Source organism: Cynoglossus semilaevis, chromosome 8, assembly GCF_000523025.1.
Source record: "Cynoglossus semilaevis isolate Cse_v1.0 chromosome 8, Cse_v1.0, whole genome shotgun sequence".
Classification (NCBI taxonomy): Eukaryota; Metazoa; Chordata; class Actinopteri; order Pleuronectiformes; family Cynoglossidae; genus Cynoglossus; species Cynoglossus semilaevis.
Window position 1 is genome coordinate 6,791,394 of NC_024314.1, and position 11,805 is coordinate 6,803,198.

Here is an 11,805-nt window from a genome sequence, read left to right on the forward strand (position 1 = left end):
AATAAGAAACTCATTAGAAGCTGAATAAAAAATTATAAACAATGAATAACTGCTAACAACCACCAAAAAATGGCTGAAAATGTTGGCCTTTATCTGAAATTCATTGTTTGTTTTTTTACTGGGCTTTTGAAGTGCAGAAGACATTTGGATTCAGTGTTTTCAGCTCAATAATCAATTACTAAAAACAATTTTTAGGTGTCGCAAAAAAAGCGTGTGTATTTGACATAAATCACATCCTGATCCATCAGCATGAGAAATCCACCGAGGTCACACCGGTGGTAAATCCACAGAGAAAACCGTTATACACTCGACTTTCACATCTCCACACAGGTTGTGTGGGTGTTCCTGCCCCCCTCCACCCTCTTTCCTCCCAACTTTAACAGCTGGCACCATCACTCTCCTCCTCCACTGGCTGATATAAAACTCTGTATCCGGTCAGTTTACGAGGACAGAGTTTCTCAGCTCCGTCGGCCTTGGCTAAATCCTACATCCTTTACTTTAATGGACTGAGGATGGCAGCGAGGGGAGGAGTGTTTCTTGTTCCTCTGTGTTCTGTGATGTCTGTGAAACCAAATACCAACGCTGGGATTTGGGGCTTACCTGCTAAAGACAGCATATTAAAAGATGTTGACTTTTGCTCCAAGTAAACACACAAACACAGAGAATATAAGTGAAACAAAAAAGTTTGCTAAGAGACCACACAGAGACCAGGCTAATATGATGCTGCATTTACTTTCAGGATACACAAAGCCTTGCTGATGAAGAGTCGTCAATCTGCTGAAAGAAAACAACTGGTTAGTGTTAACTTTCCTACATCATATTTCAAATGTTGCTAAGACATGATCTTTATTTAGCATTAGCACAATGCATCGGGTAAAGCACATACCAAACAACTGCTGTGGATCAAAAGAAATAAACGAACATTATTGTCATTTACAGCACACAGAGGAACAGTTGGGTGTCTGTGCAAATAAATACAGGATATATATGTACAGTGCACACACACATAGAATGAAATATTACAGGCTAATGTAATAAGTCTGTGTGTTTTATGGTAAATTAGCTGCGTTGATCCCTTTCATCACTTCCTGATGTGTGAATGTGACCGACTTAAATAAACAGGTTCAATCGCATGTCCGTCACCTGATCTCTATGGAGACAGTGTCTTGGTTAAACCGAGGTCGTTGAGGAGTTGAACACTCTTCTCTTAAAGATTAGCTCTGCGGCGTGAGTGATAAAGGAGCAGCTGGAGATCCAGCCACATCCTCGGGGTCTTTTCGAGGCTTCTTGCAAGTGAGGGCCAGCAGCAGTAGCATGGGCAGGTGCCAGAGGCTGCAGAAGAACAACTGGCGGGAGCTGTTGCGGTCTGCTTTTTTATGGAAATTGTAAGCTAAGTAGCTGATGTACAGGTTGATGGGCAACGAGATGACCGGGAAGGTCCAAGTGGTAAGGTCCAGCACAGGTGCTACTGTAGACAGGCCAATGAGGCCCACGCTGTGGCGCAGGGCCACCCGTCTGCACATGTCGGGGTGGGTGACGGACATCATGCGGTAGCCGCCGCGCGAGTAGTCCTCCCTCAGGTTCCAGCTGAGAGCGTTGAAGTGAGGGAACTGCCAGCTGTAGAGGAAGGCACCCAACACCAAGGCACCTAAGGGGTGAGATGGAGGGAGAGATAAAGAGTGAAAGAAGTGATGATGCAGAACTTAGAGGTTGAGGGAGTGAAACTGATATGATTCTAGTTTGAAATCAGAATTAAAAACAATTGTTACTAGTCCTAAAATATTACATATATATGTATGTGTATATATATATATATACACACACGTATATATCAGAGATAAACACAGGGAATGAATTACTTGTCATTGTGACACAGCACACCACTGCACACAACAAAATGTGACATTTTTTACCCATCATCAAAGTAAACAGGGCAGCTTAAGCGCCTGGAAAGCTGTTTCAGGGACAGTGCCATGTTCAGTGGCAACTTGGCAGCTGGTAGACTTGTACCTGAAACCCTTTGGACCGCTTCCTTAACCACCAAGCCACCACTGCTCACTAAGACCAAAATAAAAGTGTATATCAGCAGGTGACTCCTACCTGGTGCTAGACTCCCCGTGGCAGCCGTCCAGCCCATAATGGGAGGTATCGCCCCCACCACTGCCCCCACCCAAGTGTTGGTGATGCTGAGCCTCTTGAGTGGTGTGTAGCAGCAGGTGTAGAGGAAGATGTTGAGGGCGCCGAGGAAACCAGTCAACGGATTAACAGCCAATGTGAGGAGAGCAACTCCAGATGCTCCAGTGGCCAGAGCAAAGGAGACTGCATGGAGGGGGCTGATGGGAAATTAACAAGGAAGAGACAGAGAGGGAGGACAATACCAGATCAGAAGTGTACAAGGTGACTTTTGGATATTTTCTACATAGAAGGTAAATTACTGCATGCAGCTTTGAGCAGAGACAAAGACTGTGCTTTCATTGAAAAATGTGGCATGATAAGCTATTGTGAGCACACACACATAAAAACAGTCCCCCACTCCTCCCACAAACCGACAGTCTGAAGTTGTGGCCTGATCTCAAAACAGGAGGCTTAGAAGAGGTTCATCTGATAAGGGTTCGTCAGGGATAAAAGTAACCCTGTGAGATGAATAGCACGTGCGCAGCAAAGATCAAAACTAACAAAAGAAAACCGCGACTGCTCAGGCTTTTACCCGGATGAAAATGTTCTCCTTCTCCATCTCCTCCTCCCCTCATCTTTTATTGAAAACAGCAATGCCAACGTCTGGTTCAAATTCAGCAGTAAATGCTCCATAAATTAGAGAGGACGCAGATTAAAATCTTGACCAAATGCAGGGCCTTTCTTCAAAAAAAGCAAACAGGGTTTTATTTTGGTGGTGTGGCTGCGCGGGCGGATTGATACATTAATGCGATTAGCGGTGTTATGTCTGCTTCATGTGGGCTGAGGTGGGGCCGTGCAGGCTGGCTCTGGGCTGTTGACAGTCTGGCAGTGGGCTGGCGCTGTGGGGGGCTTGAAGAGAGGGGTGGTATCACATGACCTGAGGTGGATTCAACTTCATCCGCTGGGTTTTTGTATGGCCAAAGCCATATCACAAGGTGGGAAAAGTCAACACAGAAAACCAACAGTGTGGGCAGCACGTACGAAAATGACCACCATCACAGATTAATGTGCACAGTATTGAATATTTGACCCATAAATTTACATAAGTGGTGAAAAAATAATATTACAGTATTTAGCTAGAGAAAATGGAACCAATCAGTGGTGTGCAATAAGTAGAGCATGTCCTACCAGTAGACTGAATCAAGAGGAGGATGGGAGATCACGAGGAAATGATATAGATCTAATTCAGTTCTACAAAAGTACTATACTACAAAATGGACAACTATGATAATGGGATAACATTTTCTAGAAAAACTGAAGGAAAATATATATTCTAGATTTCTACACCATGAATACACTATTTAAAAAGGTATTTATTAAAACAAGACAACTTTCCCCAGACCCATGTTGTGAGACTGTGTTTGAAATCAAGGAAAAATTCTAAATTTTTATAAAATCGTTGATGCAAAAGAGGTGTTGCCTACTGCATTTCCACTGAGAGACGGATGAACTGCAAAATTACATAATTATCCTTCACAGCATTCTGCACCATTTGACACATTGCTCTCTATTTCCACCCATTAAGAATTCATCATTTGTCATACCAGGATTGTTAGCTCCCCATTATTGCAGAAATTATAATTGCTCTCATTGAACACTGCAGTTATTTCTAATCATAAGAAAAAGGTATAATTGCAAAAACATGTTAAACATTAAACCAATGATCTGTTACATTTTGTAAATTGTAATACTTTTACCAGACATTTAAAATTACAAGTACGATTTTTATATCTTCAACTGCGACCAATCAGACCTGACTGACTTGGTCCTCAGTCTTTGTCAGGAGACATGGCGCATACATGTCTTACTTCTCCTGCTGAGCTGAAAGCAGGTTGGCATCATCTCGACATACGGGAGCCTCAAACCACAACAGGGCATGATGAGATGTGTAGCAGATTTTTACAGAAGAACAATGAAAGGTGGGAAATGCTCTTGTAATCCGGACATAAAACAACAAGCCATTTCAGATGCTGCTGACATCATGGTGGGTGGACAGAGCAGTGCAGTAAGAGCAGATGTAGCGGAGAAACATCACTCAGCTCGTAAAAAGCCTGCTCTTGAAAAACTACACGGAAAATGTGTAAAATGTGGCCTCTTGACGAATTGTTTGACAGGAGGGCTCCAGCCTTCCATCTGCTCGCTGTCTCTGTGCCCAAGTGTGAGACACAGAAGAGCAGAGATTTTATGTGTTTAATCTAGAAACACACGTTTTGCCACTAAGAGCCAGAGAGAAGATGCTGTGTTTACACAACCCACAGAACACTTTTAATTACCAGCTTAACACCAAGTTCCCAATTTAAACAGCATGTCTCTAAAAGTACTAAACCTGGTATAAGCTATCTGACTGAGTGGCTTTTTTCACAGGCTGCAGTGGATTTTATCTTCCTATTCCTGGCAGAATGTGTACTGAGCCACAATGTCAGGCGGTTCATCCTCTTATGTCAACAAGCTGTTTGCGTTTGTCTCAGCTGAATAAAAATGAAAAGGGAGATGGGAAGTTGTTTTTTTCAACTTGCTGACAATGGGTTAAAAGGACAAGGGCTTTAAGTATCAGTGAGTATTGGTGACTGTGTGCCTTTCAAGGGTGGCTGTCGTCCCAAAGAGTCGTAGGACCGTGTGTGCACTTCACTGAGCAGCAATAACAGAGGTTATCTGTCATCTAAACAGTGCAGGCAGCAGAGTGAGGGTGGTCACATAAACTACACACTCCCATCCACCTCATATTCCTCCTACTCTCTTCATACTAACAGGCTCACGTTACACATTTCAAGTGTAGAGTAAATACATAGCGCTTGCATAAATTCCTGTTATTTGGATGAGGCATGAAGCAGGTTGTGTGTCGTGGTGTAAAAGACAACCCCCAGTGTTCAGACTAGCATTTGTCCTAGAACCTTGACTTAATTGAACTCCAGATCATGTTGCTGCAACTGTCTTCTTTATCACAGTCTTTTATGGCAGTAAAATGAGCACGTGGAAATATTTTCAGGACCAAATAGTGATGTACCTGATCTGTCCTCGAACCAGGGGACGATTCTTTGTACGGTTCATGTTGGAGTCAAAGGGCACCTCAAAGTACTGTGGAGACAGAGGGAAACAACATTAAGGGAGGATACAGCAAAAAAACAAAAAAACAGTCTGTCTAATCCGTATGCTTTAATCTTTTGGATAGTGTAAGTCTGTCTAATCTGTATGCTTTAATCTTTTGGATAGTGTAATACACACTCATAAGTTCTGGAACCTAAATTTTGGTATCCACAGCTATTATAATTTTGGGATGAAATTCAGTGAGAGCATAGCAGAGCCCAAACACAAAACCTCCAGTTCTGTTTCCTCTGTGAAGTTTTCTGTGTCACATCTGCAGCAACAATGTGAATGGAGCCGCACGCCTGAGGCTTGGTCACAGTGAACTTTCTGAACCAACACTCATCCAGCAAACGGACTGGAGGTGGAGGCAGCAGGCCGTTGGGTGAGCCGGTGGTGGGGTGTTCAGGGACACAACTATGTGAAAAAAATACGCATACTCCTGTTTTTATGATCTGCTCTGGAGGAGTATGCTTCAAAGTGCTCCCCTGAGATTGGCAATGTGTGACTTAAACACAAACACATGAGGCTCTCATGTGTAGGAACTGGTTAATATCTCCCTGTGTGTCCGTGTGTGTGTGTACCTTGCTACGAGCCATTAACTAATGAAGAAAAAAGATTTTAATGCTTTGGGTTATTGGGATCAATCTCCTCTGAGAAAACATTTTTGTTTATTTCATAAATAAAAGGAATTTCTTTTTTATTTATTTTACATTGTTCTTGCAAAACAATACAGCCACCAATATATAGTAAAAAAAATCCCAGTGAATGAGAATTTGATTTAATATAAATACTGTTGCTTAAACACAAGATCCAAAGAAATCTCAAATAATATAATTAAAAAAGCTTTTTCTTCCTCACATGAGGCTGCAACATCTTCAGGTTCCACATTTCAAGCTTAAGTGCAACCGGGCTTCTCCTGCACATTGTTTCCTTTGTAAAATCAGCAAAAGTCATAAAATAAACAGGGCTTTTGAAGGTGGTGCCTACAGTACCACACATAATAAAGTAGGTAAATATATCTCATTTGGCTCCAGTTAGTGCAGCACTTACGGCTGTAAAACCTCCTTGAGCAACCAAGGATATTAAAAATAGGGATGGAATGAAGGATTTTTTTGTGCTCCTTGCATCAGTTTTCCATTTTATCTTAAGACTGAAAATATGGGCTCACTGGGCCACACTCCATTTGGGTGAGGGTAATGCACAGCTGTGTGTGCGGCTATGGGACCTCAAGGCCCAGACTGAGGTGTTAATTCTATTTCCTGGGTCAGGAAATGCGTCAGGAGGTCAGGGGCCGCGTGAGAGAGTAAATGCACTCTGTGGCCAGTTTAGAGCAGAGCAGTGCTGAAGAAGGACTGATACAGGAACAGGGCCAAGCTCACTGCAACACTGCTCACATAAAATTGCAGCGAGTTTCCAATAACATCACTACCCATGTAAAAAACAGAAGGGACCTGTGCACTTTGTCACCACAAGCATATGAGTCACCTGCACTGCATAATAAAAAGAATAGACCAGAATATTTTTCAGTGGTAGAAAAGCGTCTCTAAGTGTTACTATTGTTTGGCTGAACCATCCAATGAAACTAGGCTCAGCGCTGAGCTTCTATTTCCGTTTGTCCTACTCTGCTTTTGTACTTCCTTCTCGTCCTCCTCCACCTCCTCCTTCGTGGCCTTTTTTAAGTCAAAGAGCATCATCTGGTTCACATCATTCGCCCTCGCAGCCCTTGTCATTATTTCCACCCAACACTGCCATGTGTTACAGTGACTGCAATAAAATAATTGGCCCATTAGCATTTGTGTGCCGGTGCTGCTGGTAGGTCTAAAGGCTTGGGTAACTCTACTGTACATATCATCGTTTTAATGCTGCAGATTTTCACACTTCCTCTCGCTTCCTCTTAGGCTCAACTGTGTTATTAAGCAATGTTGTAATGTTTGGCCACATGATGGCCAGGTGATCAGCATTGTTTTTTTAATAATCAAATTAAGTTGTGTTTTCATTGTTCTGGATTATAAAAAAAATTACTTAATTACTTATGCAGTATTCACACCTCACATTTGGCATGCTAAGCAGGCAAATGCCATCAACAACAATCTGTGTCCTGTCATGAAACTGAATTTTCTTAACGTGAAAAAAATGTTTTAGATCATATTCGTCTTTCTTTGTCATGTTTTGCAGCAATTCAATTTGCTGATGGTGTTTTAGTGCAGCCAGATTAAAAATCTTGCAGGCAAAGGAGAGGCTAACTGCATTGTTGTTACGACAGAAGTCTGATTCAACAATATACTGATTCATTGGAAAAGTATTTTTTTCCCATTTCTTAGTATAATTCCAAAGAACTATTGAGTTAGTGTGGGGTCTACCATCTGATTAGCTGACTAATAATTTTCAATAATCTGCAACTAGTGGGTAAATTAAAGAGTTATTACTTGCAGTCAAACTGGTGCGACTGAAGTGGAAGTTATGGCTGCTGCTCTCAATTAAAGACAGAAACACACACACTCGCTAACCCTTAACAAAAAGGGCAATTATTTACCAGATGATGAGGGCTTAAAAAAGGCAAGACTTAAGTGTTCAGCAGAGAGAAGGCAGTGTTAAGATGCCAAATTTGTAAAGCCACCTAAAAGGGTTACAGCCACTGCTAAGCATCAGGTCTCCATAACAGGCATTAGATAGGCTAGATAACTTAGCTTTGTGACAGCACGGTTTTATAATTGTGATGCCAAACCACGAACTGTCTGTAAACCAAGATACTTGGTTCTCTTCTTGTGTTGCTCAATAAAATTGTTAGAATACAACGAAAAGTAAACTGTGAGAGTGTTTAGTCAAAAGAAAAGTCTGGACCTAAACACAGGCAGAGCAGTTCAGACAGTTAAGCAGCTGCGATACTTTGGCTCACAGAAACATCAGCTGGACCTAAACACCGTGTCTCCCCCACTCAACTAAAGAAAATCCAGGTGCATGGGCCAAAACCCCACAATAAGACCAAGTTGTTGCTTGTCGGAACGTCAACTATTTGCACACTGGAGCAAAACGGCAAGCCCAGAGCTTCCACAGGGACGGGCGGTGCTCACACCAAAGCCACGTCTACTTCAAAAAAATAAAGTAGAGAGCTCTCAAAGACCCTTCAACTCAAACTGTGAACAGTCTCTGATCATCCACTTGACAAACAAGCAGCTGAGATTTACATAGATTAAGCTGTCCTCAGAGGTAGAATCTGTAGTTCTGCCAGGCACTGTGCTGTGTTTTGAAGTCGAATCAAAGCAATGTATTGGAACTAAACAGGCCATGAAAACAGATGCACCATTAAAGGAAGACAACAACCACACAAGTAGACCAGATCAAAAACTTTGAAGAAAAAATTAAAAAAAAAAAAGTTCCACTGGAAAACAAGCATTTTTGGAACTCTGTGAGCACTGTTGTCTTTGTTCACCTGTGTCATACTCCTCAAAGTTTTCAAAAACATGCAGATTAGTTAATGACAAATCACTGAGGAAGAAACAACAACACAGCAACAAAGCACCTAGATGTATTCAGTGAACAGTGGAAGTAAATGTACAATCTGGTAAGGATAGATGTTTAACATCATCAGTGCCATCCACTTGATTTAATGATTTGAGTTTTACACTGTGGCACAGGATTGCTCCGAAAAACTGCATTCCACCTTTAATACCAAAAAAGCAGTAATATTTAATTTCATGTCATCTGCAGAGGAGGTGAGTGGTATGTCAGAGATGCTGCACATGGACAGGTGGCAGATGTTGCGCCGACTCCTGTCCTCTGAGATCCTTTGATGTGATGAAATGATAGGTATCAGCTCAGCAGGTGAGATCTGACATGAAAAGGCAAGGACATGTTTGTAATGCTTAATTCATGAAACAGGAATTCAGAATAAAGCCAGAGTATACAGAAAGTCACGCAAGAGCAACAGACATCTTCTCACAACAGTCATCCGAAAAGTCGGCACAGTGACTCCTGCCTGTGTACGTGATTGTTACAGAAGGGACTGTAACTAGTCCAGCTAGAAGTACCTGACTTTGTCTCCTCCGAGTACAACACTATCCTGTTACGTGTGGAATTTAAACATCTTTTGATCTAACAAGAAACCCGAGTACAGTTTGAAGTATTCCATCTACATATACAGTGGATTTCATGTTCCTTTAAGAGTTGTGTTCAACCTACATTTCTTCTCGCTCCATTTACAGAGTCCTGTCTCAAACAGCTGGCAGCAGTTCAGATGGCGCGGCTTCTTTCTTGATTAATGGCCTGTGTGTATGTGAGACAGTGAAGCGCTAAACAGTTCTCATGTTAATCAGTCAATTATGGCTGTTCAGAGCTACCTTTACCTTTTGCCATGTCGATAGCATTGGTAGAATGTGAGAACTGATGCACAGGCCTGGGCAGACAGGTGAAGCCATATGAGGAAAAAGCTCGATGAAGAAGGAACAGGCTAAATACAGTGTTTTTTGTTGGCTATTATCCACTATATGCTTTATACTAGATGCTGCCTGCACATATGTTTGAAGAGTCCTTGGTAGCTGCTGCTTTGTCTCCACAAAGCAAAGTTTCAGGTATGAAACTAATGAAAAATGAGCAGCAGCTCTTTCTGTTCGGCACAGAGGGTCGCCTTAAATCACAAATGCAAGCTGCCTCAAGGAATATGTGCTTTTTGTACGGAAGTGATGCCACAGTTCATCATGCGTGCCTCGAGTGTCCTATCACATCACTGTTGTCATTATTTATACCTGAATACTGACTGGAGGCACAGTGCCTCCTAGTGAAAGGGAGTAAGATTGATGTAAAAATAGCAGCAATATTCGGTGGATTTTATTTCATTTTTAAAAATGTTTTTCAAACTTCTTATAGGATATAATAAAAATATGATTTATGATTTTATATTTTGGTAGAAGAGGTCTTGAAGTGTTCTTTCGGAATTTTGAAATCTATACTTCGCTAAAGTCTGAGGCAAAACTTGCCCTTCACTTAAAAAAAAAAAACAGTGTATGATTTGCACACTAATTCGACATCCTTTTTTTTACAGTATAATCAAACAGGACCAAATTAAACATGCTTGCTGAATCAAAGTTCTTTCACCAAAGAAATTAGGAGGAGCAACAATTCGCTCCAACAAATTAAAAGTTGGATTGCAATGTCTAAAATACTGATGGTCATCACAAATTCTACATATATGCCGTTAAATGTTTTGTGAAACGTCAAACTCAGTAAAGGAACTAAACATTACCAAAAAAGTCTCAAAACACAGGTCTGGCCTGTGTGTGGTCATTTGTTTAAAGGGGAATAAACAGTCGCTTGAGCCATTAGCAAGTATTCACAGAGAAAATCTAAGGGTGTGAGTGACATGACAAGCAGTTTTAGAGGAATCTCAACAATTAAGGTGAAGTTGGAAAAGAGGCATGTGCATATCTGCCAGAATGTTTGGGAGAATTAAGGTGTTATTTCTTGTCCACATCTGTATTTGACCACAAGGAGTTTGGAATGATATAACTGACTCGGAATATTTTGGAAAAAAAAGTAGCCCTTGGAAGTTGGAGGTGATAAGCAACAGACTCTCATGAAGGCCTCCACTGTTCTCTGAAATCTGACAGCAGCCATCAGCACCTCTGGAATATTTATATTTGCAGCACTGACCCATAGATGGGCCTGTGCCTTCATCTAGACAGGCTCAGTCAACAAGCCTTTCAAATCCAAAGCAGGAACTTTGCAGAAGATAACAGAGTAAAGTCTACATCTGTGCTCTGACAGTGGTGGCCCCACTTACAACATTATCTCACAAAGACATTCAATTTAAAAATCTTGTTGGGGTCACTGACCTATTTAATAATAATTAAACAGGTCAAGTTTAGTAAGCCTGATGAGAAGTATGAGTCTTCAACAAAACACCAGATTCAAAGTACAATAAACATCAACACTGTTAGAGGAATATGAGCTCTTTCTGTCACCACAATTTTTTCTGAGACAATTGTCACAAGAGACGTTAGAGAAACCAATGTGGAATTAGGAAAACAGTGAGTCAGACAACAGTGTTAAAGGCATTGCACTTCCTGTTTAAAATATGAATAATTGTGCAAGTTCCTGTTTGTCCTATGACGAAGAACCAACAGTTTACATTCACCACACTAATTTAACAAATGTATAAATTCCAGAAAAAGTCCAAAATTAAAAAACACTCCAAAGGAAGTTGTCAGAAAACAGGAAAGGAGGAACTAGTTAGAGTGATGACAAACGATTTACATGTCTGAATGATGATTTCTGTGAAACACAGACCTTCATTACAGATATATGCTCAGATCTCCATTTTGCTTTATAGGCTTGTTTAACAGCCTGAATATAAATATTTGCAGCAATTTCAAATATACAACAGATTACCTTAATTGTGGGAAACGACAGCATTGGCCCTAGTAGGAAGCCATTTTGTTATCCAACCATGGCGCCATCAAACCTGAAGTTTTTTGGTTGGAAACAAATTAGCATGCAGTGTTGGCTCACAGACTTGCCATAAACAGGGCCGCTTTTGTTAATTATCCACGG

At 41.2% G+C, this 11,805-nt stretch overlaps 1 protein-coding gene across 2 annotated transcripts in view; it reads right to left on the minus strand.

The window, feature by feature from the left end:
* Nucleotides 1-713: 713 nt before the first annotated feature.
* cox10 (cytochrome c oxidase assembly factor heme A:farnesyltransferase COX10) overlaps nt 714-11,805 on the minus strand; it is a 19,022-nt gene continuing 7,930 nt past the window's right edge. The window contains exons 5-8 of one of the 2 annotated variants that reach the window (XR_521839.2): nt 5,180-5,250; nt 2,101-2,333; nt 1,144-1,648; nt 714-774 (exon numbers count right to left, since the gene is read on the minus strand). Coding sequence is in view for 1 of the 2 variants with exons in the window: in XM_008314352.3 (XP_008312574.1) it covers nt 1,215-1,648; nt 2,101-2,333; nt 5,180-5,250 (738 nt within the window). In the remaining variant the exon portion in view is untranslated. Of the gene's footprint in view, nt 1,649-2,100; nt 2,334-5,179; nt 5,251-11,805 lie in introns of both variants that reach the window. The other variant, XM_008314352.3, reaches the window with a different exon arrangement.